The following is a 15,961-nucleotide window of genomic DNA, read 5'->3' as shown; positions in this document are numbered from 1 at the left end:
ATTTTTATTTTTAATTTTTATTATTATTTTTAAATGCCTTGGCAATTTTCGAATAATTACTTTGATCGTTTGATTGATTTTTTTTTTGTTTTTTTGGCTAAGTTGATATGTTTGATTTGGTTCCACCCATGCATGTGATAGCTTGTCACTGCTTAGTGTGGGTGTCTCCTTACAATTGGGTGGTCATTGGCAACTCTAAAGATTCTTAAATTCTTTATAAAAGGTTTTTTTTTTTTTTTTTTTTTTTTTTTAAATGCCTTGGCAATTTTCGAATAATTACTTTGATCGTTCGATTGATTTTTTTTTTTTTGGCTAAGTTGATATGTTTGATTTGGTTCCACCCGTGCATGTGATAGCTTGTCACTGCTTAGTGTGGGTGTCTTAGTTCACTGGCGAACATTGAGGCCTCGCATTTTGGTTCAATACTATTCATCTCATTTTTATTTTTTATTTTTTCAACATTTATTTACTTTTTATGTCACATCAATCACTTTCTATTATTATTCAAATAAAAAATTCACTACAAAACTTTTTTTTTTGCACTTTTTCAATATATATATATATATATATATATATATATATATATTTTTACATCAATCAATTTTTGCTACAATATCGAACCAAAACCCTTTAATAAACACCCCCTGATGGCTGGGCTTAGGACTTACGATTTAGGGCCGTAAATAAATCAACAGATTGACAAACCGTTCGTTAAACTTGATTCGTGACTGTAGAAACCTGCTTAATTATTAAGTGACACATGCTCAACTCCCTTCAATTACATCCCCAATATTTTGTTTTTGGAACTAAAAATTTATAACAGGCTGATCAAGACATAAATCAATCGCATTATTAGGATTAGATTGGCTTATCTACCTCCTTAGTCTTTTAATATCTCATTTAGAAGGCTGTTAGGTATCTCAAAATCTTTCCAAAAATACTTCCCAAATGATGTGGAAAACACTATTTTGGGAAGGAGTGAGAGACAAAGGAGAGAGAATGTGAATTTTTTAAGGAAAAAAAATGCCTGCCACATCGTTTGGAAAGCATTTTGAAAAGAATCTCTTGAGATGTCTAGCATTATCGTCTCATTTAATATCAAGTGCAGGATCAAACACAAAATTAGGAAGAAAGATTAGAGATAATATGATTCACAATAGGGGCAATGGGCCAATCAGTACAATGGTTGGCATTGTTGATAGCCTTGATAACTTGAGAAGCATCAACTTCCAACAAAATATTGGGAGAAGAAAAGGAATATTTAAGAAGCAACATCAACATAGGGGGGGCAATGGGCCAAAATGGGGCCTTTAATTATGAGTTACATGTTTCCTAATATTAGCTGTGTTGCGTGTACATATTAATAAAAAGCTGCCGATGGCTTCAAAATTCTTCCCCACTAACCCAATTTCCTTGGCAACTCAAATGCTTGTGGGGTCAAATTGATATTGATCCATAAACATGACTTATCCACGTCTTTGGTGCCTCATAGTCATAAGGTGTGGTTTGATCAGAAAGTTCATGTCATTTTCCAATGTCACCTTCATCTCATTTTATACAAAAGTTTCATCCCAACTAAACCTCATTTACCAAAAGCCTTGTAAAAGTATCCATCAAACGTGATGTTGACACAATCTTCACATCCTGATTTGCATGGAATTAGGAATTGAAGATCATGATGCTGCGTTCTCTCGGATAAACTTCTCTTAATAAAATGTAAATTGCAGAAGAAATGCGAAAATAACACGAAGAGATTTACGGGTGGTTCGATATTAGACACTTACGTCCACTATTTGAAAAGAGCTCGAAATGACTATATCTCTTGCTTTTATTCTTTAATGAAATTTATTCCTATTTGTAACACAATTAGGGTAGGTAAAACTAAAGATAAGTATGGTGATCATCAAATAATTCTTTTAGGAAAAAAAAAAAAAATCATATTTAGCCCCTGATTTGGATTTAGTCATTAGGTTTTCAATTTAAGAACAAGGACTTCAAGCTTTGTACACGTTAGATCTCTTTGTCATTTTATCGTCAAAGTTAACGATTTGTCATCTACTACATGTGGCTTGTTTAACACATCAAATTTGATTATAATCAATAAATTATCCTATAAGAAATATATACTCATTATGGAACCATATCTTATATTCTATAAAACCTGATGCAAATCCAGATTTTGGAGCAGAGATGTTAAATAACTACAGTCAAATCAAAACCAAGATAACAACCGAGGGTGAGACATAGTATTGTTCATATGTAGCAGGAAAACAAGTTAAGATGAGGATTTTCTCTTTAATTACAAAAAAGTCAAAGAAAAAAAAACAATTTGCATTTACCAATCAAGAATTTGGTTCATATTATGCACAAGCATAATTTGGCATTACACACCATGATGGTAAAGGGCCACGAATGCCATGGATATTCAGTCAGCCACACTTTTGACCATCTTGTTCCCTGGGGACCTATGCTGATGCAACAGAGTTGTGTTTGTGTCAAGATAATGGAAGACTATAACCATAACAATGGAGGAAACAAACATGGGTATCGGCCCAAAAAACCATAGCAGCAAATCCAGAGCAAAATAAAGTGCTCTAAGCCCGAGTGACCAAAAATCACCACCCCTTATAACTGCCACTTCCACATTCTGCGCAGGTATGTTGCTATCTGGGGTGCTTATCAGATAGTTTGCATGGACGAAGCTCCTTGCTGACTGAACAAAGCATGAAAAAGCGAGGAGGAAGCAGGTTAGGAGGCTTATGTACTTGATAGACATGGTGGATGGCCTTGTGTCTCCGTAGATTAATTCACTCTGCAGAAATTCTTTGGAGGAGTTTGCAATCCAAGCACCAATGAGAGAGCAGAGCGTTAAAGAGACTGATGCCAAGAAAGTTGCAGCTGATGTGTTTGATGATATGACAGATAGAGCTACTCCAACGTCCCGTTTATCAATTTGCATAATTCTTTCCACCCAAGCTATTTTGTCATTGTTCTCAAAACCCATCACCGTGGTGTGCGGACAATTAAGGTATCTGTAGAGGAGGAAGAGATGATAAGCAAACATTATGAGCAGTCCACTTGGGACCAACACCAAATCAAGGTACTCCTTTTGGAAAGCCATAATTTTTTTTTCCTTCATGCAGATTCATAGAAATATTAGAGTCTTTAAACTATATTTTTTGTTACCATATAACTTTGACTAGGCTAGTAGTCATATTGGAGTAGCTAATGGCAGCTACCACATAACTCTGACTTGGCAATTAGTCATATAAAACTTAATATGCATCCGAAATGTTGTAGTTGAGGCTCTCATTTGTTGCCTTTGCGTAAAGTTTTAGACGTGTAATTATTAACAAAGTTGAATTATTAATGTGAACTAAAGAAAATTTTATGTGTTCATTTTCTAACGCCGCCCTCTAGAATGTAGATACCTAATGTGTATGAACATAAGCTGTGAACATGACCAACTGTGACCGAACGACTTTTCAATTACTGATTATAAATGTTATCATCAGGCAGCAATTTGAAATTAAAAATAACTCCACCTACCTGGATTTTTTGTCTTTTCTGTTTTGTTATCTAATTGATGAGAATGTTGTGATGGGTTTCCATTAGATCTACTTGAACTCCCTGGCTGACCCATCATTATGTTTGTGCATAAATCTAAAACAAAAAAATTAAATGCTCCTGAGATGCATTACATAATCGTTTTCTTTAAGAAGTTATTTGTCCCTACCAATTTTGATCAATTGGTGTGTACTAGGTTACAACAAATACTCCTCTTAGATATAATGATATGTGTTTTGTGCAAAACGAAACTAAACCAGAACACGCTTAGAATTTCTATTCTAGCAAGGAGAGAGAGACACGAATTTTAAAATGCACAATGATTATTTAATTATAGAGTAATGCTAGATATCACATTTTTATCCCACAATGCTAATATGGCAATCCTAACCAACTTTTGGATTTTTTTTTTTTAATAATGACTGATCCAAGGGTTAGGTAGGACTACCACATCAACATTGTGAGATAATTATGTGATAAAAATGTAGTTTCTAGCATTACTCTTAATTATAAAAGTTAGATCATAATTGTTAGTTTCAACGTGTGTGCGCCCCGTGCGAACGAGCATACACTCAAGTTTTGCTTGCTTTAAGCAATAACTTGCTATGAGTTGGGCATTATAAATGCCTACTTTAATTTCTCTTCTTCCAAGCCTCTTTAAAATATTCCCAAACCATGAACATAGATATATTCATAATTATACTAAATTTGAAAACTCTTTTAACCCATTAGTCATCCATACAGCATTCAAGCTTACAGTACATGATTATTCTACTGTCATACAAATCTTAGGACAATACATAGTTGTTGCTAAGGTCCTAAGGATAAACCTCAATAAGGGACCTTAAACCAAACATGGGTGTTATCTTGTAGCGACTGAAACCAGCCTCCAAGAAGAGCTTTTCCCATTCCTTCTCGCATCTCTCCCTTCCAGTGACCAGAGCCATCATCAACACATCAAAAAAGAGCTTTGCTTCAGTTATTTCGTGCTCATCTTTGATATCATTAATCACTATATCTATGATGATCACCTTTCCCCCTTTTTCTTTGTTTAGTATAGCTTCTCGGCATTTTTTCAGTACCTTCACGCAATCCTCATCGCTAATTGAGTGTAAAACCAACTGCAAATTAGTCATTATCACCATCAAGAAAAATGAGAACATTATGTAATTTATTAATCCAACCATAAAGAACACAACCAACAGTATAATCATCCTCTAGGATTGTGTCCTTCCTCATTGTATTAAATAGCATACACAGTTTACCGAAGTTTGAACCTGACTAGCAACTTGTGCATAATATGAGGATAAAAGCAGCGTATAGTAGTAAATTTTATGTTGCTCATGAAGGACATTTGCAGATCAAGCTATATAAGGAAATCCAAGAAACCTGCCAAATTTTATGTTATCCAAAAGTGCAATCAACCACATATTCCTATTGAGTGGGATGATATGAACAAGGGAGTGAGGGAATGGAGGGGCAAAAGTATTGGAGCTGTGATTTGAAACTAGCATGGGGTTCTGCTATTTATAATATGTGGAGGCAAAGAAACGTTGTGAAGTTTGGTAATCAACTTATCTCGGAGGAAAGAATGCTTCTGAAAATGTGTTGGGAGGTTAGAACTAGAATTATGTGAAAGGGGAACTTCAAGGGTAACAGAAAAAATATGGCTCTGTGCTGGTTGGGAAATCCCTGTCACTATTCTGGTACAAAAATCTCTCCTGGTTCTTGCGGTGGTTTTTAGTCTTCCCTGTCTGGTTGGTTGTGTTGCTGGTGACTTGGTGGAGTTCTTGTGGCTGTATGCTGCTGGGCTTGTGCTGCGTAGAAAATGCTGCTGTTGAAAAGCTGCTGCCAGTGCAGAGAAGGAATTGTAGATATTACGGGTAAGTGATTTCTATCTAGTGTTTTGCCTACCTGACTAGTCTTGGTGTATTGTCTGAGTTTTCAGTTGCTTAGCTAGAAGTAGCAAAATTGTATAGGATGGCTGCTACTCTGTTGCTTTGCTTTTAGAGGGTTTTTTTGGGTGCTTTTGTGGTTTGTTGTTTCGCTGGTTTTGTGGCCTTTTCCTTTTCCTTCTTTTTTTTGGGTAGCCTTTTGGCATAAGGGGTTCTAGCAAGTTTTGCTGGGGTGTGAAGAATTCTATGTCAGTTGGATAATAAAATTCATTCATCCAAAAAAAAAATAAAAAAATTAATGCATACCTTAAGTAGAATGCCATCTGTCGGAGGGATAGACTGAAACATATCACCTCCAACATAATTCAACTTCAAACTGTCTGTCAAATTAGCTACAACATGTGGAAGATCAAACACTGTGCATTTCAAGTGAGGGAATGCCTCAGAAATGATCCTGGAGCATGTTCCAGTACCACCCCCAACATCAATCAACGTGTCCAACCCCTCAAAAACTGCCTTGCAGTCTCTTACAACCAAGTTCATCATTCCTGAATCACTCGCCATTGCCTCATTGAAAAGATTATTGAATACAGGATTTTGGTTTCCATACTCCCACAATCCCATCCCATGTGCACTCTCGAATGCTGTGACCTTGTCTTCCCGGAACCAGTTTCCCAAGAATTGCCATGGAGTAACCAGAGCTGGCTCAAGCATAGCCAAAACAAACGGTGACAAGCTGGTGACATTTTCTTTGAGGAGGATCCTCGATGAAGGTGTGATATCATACGCTTCTTCTTCATCTTCTTCTTCTTCTTGTTTTTTGTTGACTCTTGTGGTAGCAAAGAAGCCGCAGTGAGCAAGCAAGCGCATGAGGCGGTGCACAAAACCAGCTTTTGTAGGGTGAATCTGGAGCGCAGAGACCAAGCCATGGAGGGTAATAGGTTCCCCATGGCTGTGGATTATGTCTGGTATGCCTAACTGAACTGCACATTTCAGTGACATGGAACCTACGAAACTGAAAACATGCTTATACAAATGGGATTGTGCTTGAAACAACTCACTTGCTCCATGGCCATGAATTTGTTCCATAATTTTGCAGACGCCTTTTAGCTCCTGATTCAAAATGTTGCTTTTAACGACACTTGATCAAATAGTCAGCATAAACATGTCCCTCTTTATCCACGTGTTCTGACTTTAGATATCAAAAAATTATAGCCCAACAAAGAAAGGCAACCCCTCTTTTTTTCTTTGTCGGATTTGGATTTTGGTGTAAAAAAGAAAAAATAATATATTTGATTAATTTTTTCAACGGTTCAAATTTAATTTTAATATTTTATAAGTATAAAAATAAAATAAAATATAAATCATTGTACTGTATTTTTTTTTACGTTACTTAAGCCATTCGATCCTAGTGTTAGTGGTGGTGACCGACAATAATGACCTTGGTGGAGCAAAGATGGATGATATTTGTGATGGTAACAACATTGATAGCGTGGACTATAATGGTTAATAGTCACAAATATCATCCATCTTTATTCCACAATTGTCATCATTGTCCATCACTACCATTAGGCATTAACACGGCAACAAATACCATCTAGGGGTGGAATTAGGATTTATATTTTGGGGAGCAAAAGTAAAAAATAAAAAAAATTTGGAGGACATATTCTAATTAAAAAAGAAAAAATTTCTAAGGGTATTTTTAAAAAATTTTGGGGAAACATGGTGGCTTGGGGGGCTAAAGCCCCCAAAGCCTCCCTCTAGTTCCGCCCTACATCCACCGTCATTATTATCGGTCACCATAACCAATGCTACCACATCCGGGGGTGGCACTACTAAGAGCTTTGATTTTTCATTTTCACACACTTCGTCAAATAGTCAGCATAACATGTTCCACTTTCATTTTTTTTTTTTTGGTTTTTTTTTCTTCTTTCAAATAGTTCAGATTTAATTTTAAATTTTTTATAACTAAAAAAAATTAAATTAAATATAAACTATTGTGCTGTAGTTTTTTTAAGCTACTCTATTAACCATTATTGTCCATGCTATCAATGTTCGTTCTGCCACAAATATCATCCATCTTTGTTCCACCATCGTCATCACTCTGGTCACCACCACTATCACTACCACAAAAACCATTCATTTTTATTCCACTTTTGTTTGTCATTATTATGGGTTACCATCACCAAAACTATCACTACCAAGGGCGGAACGACATACTAAGAGCTTGGAAGGGCATTAGTCTCCTGAAGCTCAAAATATTCTCTATTTAAAAAAAAAAAAAAAAAAATCTATATTTTCATAATTCTTTTAAAATCTAATTTTAACTTTTTCTTTCTTTTTTTTTTTTTTTTTTTTTTTAAAAAAAAATCTAAAATCTTAGTCTTACCCCTTACCAGTTACCACCACTAATAATACCATCACCCTATTGGCCACTGCGATCAAATATATCGATCACATACTTTTTGTAGGATTCCGCTTCCATGCGTTTGCGTTAGTGAAAAATGGGGCTGTTTTGGGCAATAAAAAAAATAGTTTTTTTAAATGAATAATGTTAAGTACCATCTTTTTATCCTCTTAAAATTTTCTTAAAGTTGATGTGGCTTTTAAAATCACAATTAAATGTTAGATGAGTCATACTTGAATTTTGATCAAATGGTGATTTTGAAATCCACATCAGCTTTAGAATGATAAAAAAATGATACCTAGCATTACTCTTTTTAAACATATAATTTAAAATTCATTAAATATAAAAAATTATAAAATATTAAATTATTAAAAAATTAAATTATTAAAAATATTAAAAAACTTAAAAAAAGAAAAATCAAAATCGAAGGGGTAGCCCCAGCCAAAAATGGGGTGGCCAGCCACCATGGCCGGGCTGGGGTGACAAAAAGAAAAATCAAAATCAAAGCCAACCTCCTTAGTAAAATGGGAGGTGAGATTGTGCTCTCTCTCTTTGGGAATAGAAATAGATGGGTGAAGGAAAGGGGTCGACCCTGGTGCACCTTCTGGTGGAGGTTCTATGCTTGATGGCCTTTGGGTTCGCCATTGCTGCTGAGAGACGAAGAAGCACAGTAAGCAAAGATTTCAACTTTCACTTTCAATTGTTACACCTCTTATGCTGTAATTGCAGTTGGGTTTCTTTTCATTTCTACATTCATCTCTTTCCAAGAAAATTAATTGCTATTTTTTTTTTTTAATGGGTTCATGATTTGTTGGGTTTATGTGATTTGTTCAAATAATTGAGATCTGTGTGTTTGTAGAAGTATTTGCTTTGTTTTTTTTTTTTTGACAAGTCCATATAAGGGAAGGGAGATGAGGGATTCAAACTAGTGACCTTTGCTTTATAAGTCGTAGTTCACTACTGATTGAACCACCTTTTGAGGACAGAAGTATTTGCTTTTACAAACAAAAGAAGGTTTGGTTTTTGGATCCATCTCTTAAGGCCTTTTTGGGGTGGCCGGACCACCCCATTTTGGCCAAGGAAGTGGTTGGTCGGGGGTGGACGAACCACCCCATGGCCCTTGGGGTGGTCCGGCCATCCAAAAAAAAAAAAAAGGTTTGGTTTTTGGGGTGGCCGGATCACCCCAAGGGCCGAACTACCCCAAGACCAGCTATGGGGTAATTTTTTCTTTTTTAGTTTTTTAATACTTTTTTTAATTATTGATTTTTTATAATTTTTTATATTTAATAAATTTTATATTATTTGTTTTAAAAAAATTATTTTTTTTATTACCCAAAATGACCCTGTTTTTCACTACCGCATAAGCCGGATCCCTTTTTGTGATTGCCATAAAACCTTAATTTCTGAATTTTTAAATACTCATTTGGATAGACAGCCCTTGCAAAATACAACCGTCATGATGATAACGTTGTGCATTTCAATGACCCAAACATTAACGAGCCGGTGCAAAATAGAAATGAAAAGAGGAATGGTAGGGACCCAACTTTTTTACCCAACAAAAGTTCAACTTTTGCCTTATTTATTTTTAAAAAATAAAATAAAATAAAAAATGAAAAAAATGTTTGAAGCAACCCTATCTATTTTTTGTCTTTCTTTTATTTGGTATTTTTTTAAAAATGAAAAATGGTATTTTTTTCATAATAATGTCATTTTTTTTTAAGAAAATGTCATTATTATGAAGAAAAATACTATTTTTCATTTTTTTAAAAATACTAAATAAAAGAAAGACCAAAAATAGATAGGGTTGCTTCAGACATTTTTTCCATTTTCCATTTTGGTTTTTTTAGAAAAAAAATAAAAGGTAAAAGTTGGACTTTTGTTGGGGAAAAAAGTTGGGCCTTTAGCATTTCTCAAATTAAAATTCCGGCCCATGCTATCATCTGATGAGATATAGCCGTTGCCTCTTTAAATTCAATTTTTTGGCTTATTTGGTCCCAGCACAAAACCCCATGCACCCAGTGAGCAGCATCAGTACCCATTCCCCTTCATCATTTTCTCTGTAGTATCTCTTAATTTGGCTTGTCCGTGCGCATAGGTCACAAGCAGGGATGAAAACGTGTTGACATGACACTCTATACGAGTAATGATTCACAGCACGCTTGGCTAAATTTTTTTAATATATATATATATATATATATATATATATTTTAAAAAAAAATTTAGCCAAGTGTACATAACTGTTCATGCACGCCCGACGTGCTGTTTATCATTAGCCCACTCCATACCATGTAGAGAATCAAGTCGAATCAAACTCAACTGAGCTTTAAGATTTTAGAATTAGCTCGTTTATGAGCATTCCTATTCGAGCTAGTTATGAAATGAGTTCAGTCCAAACTCAACTTGTTGAGTTCGTTGAGATTAATGTCATACAAGCTGAGCTGAACATTTGACAAACTCAACTCAACTCAAGCTCAAGTTAGACCATTAAATTTTTGAATGTGTGATCCGAGCTAGGGGTAAAAATGCGGTTAGTAAAATTGGCTAATCGCCTCCGCTTGCAGCCTAACCGACAATTAATGGTTATTAACCACTAACTGCTTTTTAAAAGAAAAAATAAATAAATAAAAAAACCAAAACAATATATTTGTTAAACCCAGAAAACAGTGTTGTAAAACAAGTATATTTTCAGGTGTTATTTTTAGCAATCTTTAAGTTCTATGGGATGTACGATATTGTGCTGTCAATGTGCCGTCAGAGCAATTAGGCTGAGTACGCTTGTAAGTCGAGTGGGCACACAGTAGGACACACAATATACCTATTCCAAAGCCCTTAAAGACTCGTTAGGGAGAAGCATTTGGAAGTAGAAAGTTTTCAATCTTGTTGTCATGTTCTTAACAAATATTTTGAATTATGTCTAAGTTGTTTAGATCCATTTCTTCTATGAGCTCTAGATCTAGTTTACTTTCTTTACCTGATATAGTTAATGAAGAAGAATACAACATTCCTGAAGCAAATATAGAATCACATGATTGGAACATACCCAAGGTCCCAACCAGAGAAATCTATAAATCAAGTTTTTCACCCTTGTCATTTACTAATGATTACAGCGTAAAAATTGTTGAACAAGTCTATGCTTTAAATAAACATAATGATACATGTCAAGTACTTTCTAAATGTTAAAATAATGATGATGCAGAAATATAAATGGAAGCAAGAGAGAGAAAGAACACAAAGAACTTTACGGGTGGTTTGGTGTTAGACACCTACGTCCACCACTCGGAATACCCCTAAGGGCTGCATTGTGCTCATTAACTTGATTTGTCTACAATACAAAGGTTCCTATTTATAGGGTAATGTTTAAATACAAGTTTGGTAATCAAATCCCCTTGATTTGATTACAATCTCAATATATGATTACAATTAACCCATAAATAAAGAATATTTCAATATCAGCATAATTGTGGAATATATGGAAAATATAATATATTTTCCATATATTCTAACATCCCCCCTCAAACTCAAGGTGGAATATTCTGGAACCTTGAGTTTGAAATTCGAAACAATGATGACGGCAGTGGCGGAGGCCGAGAACGAGCCGTAGATGGTGGCGACTGCCGGAGGAGATAGAGGCTGGCGGGCGGCTAGCGAGCGACAGCAGCAAGTGGTTGGTGTATGCAGATTCTAAAGCCCTGAAAACGGGCCAAACTCCAAAATGGGCCGACAATGGGCCAGGGCTGACAAGGAGTCAAACATCAAAATGGGATGACAATGAGCCAAAAATAAAAAGGGCTGACATGGGCCAAAAATAAAAAGAAAAATCACCCCTCTTAGGCGGTTATTAGATCTGTGCACCGAACCTGACCGAAGCGTGACGCGCGTGATGTGGTCCACTTGAACCGCTTCTTCTTCTTCTTCCCTTTTTTTTTTTTTGGGCTATCCTAATCCAAACGGCCAAATAGCTAGCATTCCTACACCAAAACTGGAATAGGAGAATACCTATAACGGAATAGACTTATCTGTGAACTAGAATAGGCACTGTCATTAATAGTGCTACCAAACAGAGCCCTTCTTCCACAATTAAGCCTAAGGCACACTCACCGATTCACAACCTAGTTGCAGCACCACAAAAGTTCTTCACAGTTGCACACTGCAGAGCTCCTCACTTCAACGCCGTCAACGGAGAAATAACACCCACGACTCTAGCAGGCAGAGATTGCGAGGAGATAGGCTGGAGCCGTGGCAACCGACGGGGACATGGATCTGGCCGGAACAACACGATTGAAGTGGCAATGGCTGCTTCCAGATTGGCTGGTTGGCCGGCAGTGGCGGGAATGATGGCTGGCTGAAGGTGGTGGACGCACCGGCAAGGTGGCGGTTCGGTGCGGCAAGGTGAGTTCCGTAGAGGCGATGGCCAACCGGCGTCTCAGGGTTGAGGTCTTGTGGCGGTAGCCATCGACGTTGATGGAGATGTGGCGGGGATGGCTTGGCAAGCTGTTGGAGGAAGACGATCTGGTCCCCTCTGGCGATGACTTATTGTGCCACTGTTTGCCCTTCTCAATTTGCATGAGAGTTTTTTTTTTTTTTTTGCAAGAAACAAAACAATAGATTGAAGAAAAAGAAATACACGGACCATTGGATCATACAATGGTGTTGATACCATGTTAAAATAATGATGATGCGAAAATATAAACGGAAGCAAGAGAGAGAAAGAACACAAAGAACTTTAGGGGTGGTTTGGTGTTAGACACTTACGTCCACCACTCGGAATACCCCTAAGGGCTAAATTGTGCTCATTAAGTTGATTTGTCTACAATATAAAGGTTTCTATTTATAGGGTAATGTCTAAATACAAGTTTGGTAATTAAATTCTCTTCATTTGATTACAATCTCAATATATAATTACAATCATCTCACAAATAAAGAATATTTCAATATCAGCATAATTATGGAATATATGGAAAATATAATATATTTTCCATATATTCTAACACTAAAAAAGTAATTAAAAAACTTAGAGAAAAGCAAATGAATTTCCTTCACATAGGACTAATTCAAGTTACAGTTAAACCCCTAGTTCGTCTAGGAATCAATGCTTCTGTACTTTTGTGTCTAAGAGATGTAAGACATAAAGATTACAGCACTAGCATGCTAGGAGTCGTTGAATCTAGTCTTCATAAATGGCTAATTCATTTTGACTGTTTCCCTGACTTCAATTTAAGTTTAAGCGATCCACAGATCATAAAAGCTTTAATTTTGAACATTAAAACAGCATGTTATGATATGTTATAAGGAAGCCAACCTTTAGCATTAATTTACAGACTTTAATACAAGTCGATGAAAACAAATCTTAATGTTTATGTTCTTGTTAAAAATCCCAAAGATAGAACTTTACTAATACAAATACATTCTTGTGAAGCAAACGTTAGAGTACCTAAATCAATAGTTTGGTCTGAAATATAACTCATGAATGGTTATTAGAAAATAAAAACATTCCAACAAAAATGGAAAATACAGCATTTCATTTAAATTGTTTATAAAAATACTTAGATGGCAGTGTTAGGTTAAGCTTTGACAGACCAAAACTCAACAAACCACCCTTTATGATAAAAGAAACGGCTTTCCAAGATGCTTGCCTTCATAATGCTTTCAACCCAAGCTTTCTTGTCATTGTTCTCGTAGCAGATGAAGGTGGTGTCAGGGGCCTCAGGGCAACGAAGGTATCTGTGAAGAAGATGGAGGTGGTATGCAAACATGATGATCAACCCACAAGGGACCAACACCAAATCAAGCTCCTCCTTTCCGAAACCCATGATTTTTTTTTTTTCCCTTAATTTCTGTGAGTTGGTGTGTTTTTATTGTTGGGTGTGTTCATAAATTCGCACCAGAAGAGCATCAATCCATGGTGTTTGGATTTGTTTAAACGCAACCCTTGACTTCTCAAGCTTGGACAGCAAGAACTAGTTGGAATTTTTGTTTCCACTTGATAGATATTAGTTTTACATCACCACCCTAATCAATATTTTTACACCCATCTTCACGACTTCACTTGTGATCATCGTCGATTTCAAAAGTTTAAGCTAATAAAAATAGAAAATCACTATTGTAATATTAACTGCAGAACCATGGTTAATGTAATGAAGCTGAAGAAGTTTTAGAATTTTAAACAGTAATTATGAGAATACACTTTGTATTTATAAGATTGATCAAATAAATCCAGAGGAACAACATTAACTGAGACAGCCTAAAGAAGTATTGCTTCTGCAGCTAATCTTCCCTCAGAACCCTCCCCCCAAAAAAAGTTGACTTCCATGGATTGGTTGGAAATATAGTACCATGCAACTTAAATACTGTGGCGTGCAAGGCCCACAATTGAGGCTTCACAAGACTAGGCGTACGCCTATGACCATGAATATATAAATTAATGGGGACCTCACCTACCCTTGATGAGTTTTTTATTTTGTGGGTCAACATCATTTTTTCCCCAAAAGCAAGGTTTTACACACTTAAGAAATGGGTCCTAGTAAAGGATTTCAGAGTGTTCATTTTGGGTTAGGAAATATATGATAAGGATGATAACAATGATCTTCATCTTAAAGATTTCATTACTTCTGGGCCAATTTTGCATTGCATATTTGTATTGTATTGTATTGTATTTTTTATTTTTTATTTTTCTCTAGTTTTTCTCTTCCTTTTTTTGGCTTGAGCTGAAAAAAGAAAAGAAAGTTTTAGCTAGTGGTAAGAAAATTCCTATAAGGTTGGGAATGTATTAGGGTATGAGTTTGACTCTCTGTAATGGAGAATTACTCACACAAGCCTGATAGGAGTGTCAAAAATTACCGGAAAACCGGAACCGAAACCGGGAAACAGGAGACCCGGTTCCGGTTCCAATTTGAAAAATAAAAAAACCGGGTACCTTGGTTCCGGTACCCGTTTTTTACCGGGAAACCTGGAACCGGGTTTCCATTTTATTTATATATATATATATATATATATATATGCTAAGTTGAAATTTTTAGACAGTCAGTATGGAGAGTAGGAAAAATGGAAAACAAAGAAATATATTGTTTGAATATTTATATACATATATATTTATTATTGGTAGTTTATATTTATTGTTGTAATATTTATATATATTGTTACTTTAGTGTATAATATTAACATCTAAACAAGATTTGATGGAATTCTGATGTTGGGTTTATTGGGTTGATTGTAGTAGTTGTTCATTTTCTGATGTTGGGGTCTTAAGCATCTGGAAATTTGGTCAATTGGGTCACTTATTTGATGCCTGTCTTTGCATAAAGTTTGGTTCTTACAATTTCTTAAGCTCACAATGAAATATACTGTTTGAATATATATAAAGTATTTATTGTTGGTAGTTTATATTTATTGTTGTAATAATTATTTGGAATAATTACAACAAAGCTCATTTAATTTAGACAAAAAGACTAATAGATTTTTTTTTTTTTTTTTAAAATGAGCCAACTTATGAAAAAAAAAAAGGGGCTTATTTTAAGCCCAATACCTAAAATAAGCCCAAAAACCAATTTTCTTAAAAAACCGGTTACCGGATCGGGTAAAACCGGAACCGGCCGGTAATAGGGACCTCGGCAGTTTCGGTTTCGGTTTTTCAAAACTGAGAAGTGGGGTACCCCGGTTCCGGTTCTTAGTTTTGGCCAAAAACCGGGAAACTGGACCGGGTTGACACCCCTAAAGCTTGATTAGTATTAGCTGACTTTGGAACTATTAATGTCCTAGTGGAGCTATGTCAAGCTATGGCTCAATTGGTCTTGAGGGAGCGCATGCGATTCTTGCCGTTTAAGCCTTTCTTGAGCAGTTTCCAGTAGAACGTGTACTACCATGGTCACACCCGTGTAGAATTGCTATATCATTTATTTCTCTAAATGTAAGAAAAACTCTTAAAAAAATCACTTGAAACAAACTTCCTTGTTGTTTCCCAAACCAAAGGAATACCACACGAAGCAAAAGTGCTACCCTTGATTAAGGTAACTTTAGGGTAGCACTTTTGATTCCTTAACATTATTTTAATATTAAAAAAATATAAAAAATAAAAAAAAAGTTATTGTGTTGTTTA

The 15,961-nt window shown here is 35.6% G+C and overlaps 2 protein-coding genes across 2 annotated transcripts; both read right to left on the bottom strand.

Annotated features, from left to right (window-relative positions):
• Positions 1 to 2,203: 2,203 nt before the first annotated feature.
• On the bottom strand, positions 2,204 to 3,949 carry LOC132173005 (uncharacterized). The gene is made up of 2 exons (XM_059584570.1): positions 3,187 to 3,949; positions 2,204 to 3,032 (listed from the first exon to the last, which is right to left on the bottom strand). The coding sequence occupies exon 2, from the start codon at positions 3,002 to 3,004 to the stop codon at positions 2,426 to 2,428; it is 579 nt and encodes a 192-aa protein (XP_059440553.1). The 5' UTR covers positions 3,005 to 3,032; positions 3,187 to 3,949; the 3' UTR covers positions 2,204 to 2,425.
• A 91-nt stretch (positions 3,950 to 4,040) lies between these two features.
• On the bottom strand, positions 4,041 to 6,634 carry LOC132173004 (trans-resveratrol di-O-methyltransferase-like). Its single transcript, XM_059584568.1, has 2 exons — positions 5,769 to 6,634; positions 4,041 to 4,688 (listed from the first exon to the last, which is right to left on the bottom strand). Exons 1-2 carry the CDS (start codon positions 6,549 to 6,551, stop codon positions 4,386 to 4,388), a joined length of 1,086 nt encoding a protein of 361 aa, XP_059440551.1. The 5' UTR covers positions 6,552 to 6,634; the 3' UTR covers positions 4,041 to 4,385.
• Positions 6,635 to 15,961: the final 9,327 nt, after the last annotated feature.

The sequence above is a fragment of the Corylus avellana genome, chromosome ca2, assembly GCF_901000735.1.
Source record: "Corylus avellana chromosome ca2, CavTom2PMs-1.0".
Classification (NCBI taxonomy): Eukaryota; Viridiplantae; Streptophyta; class Magnoliopsida; order Fagales; family Betulaceae; genus Corylus; species Corylus avellana.
This window is presented reverse-complemented; position numbering and strand designations above follow the sequence as displayed.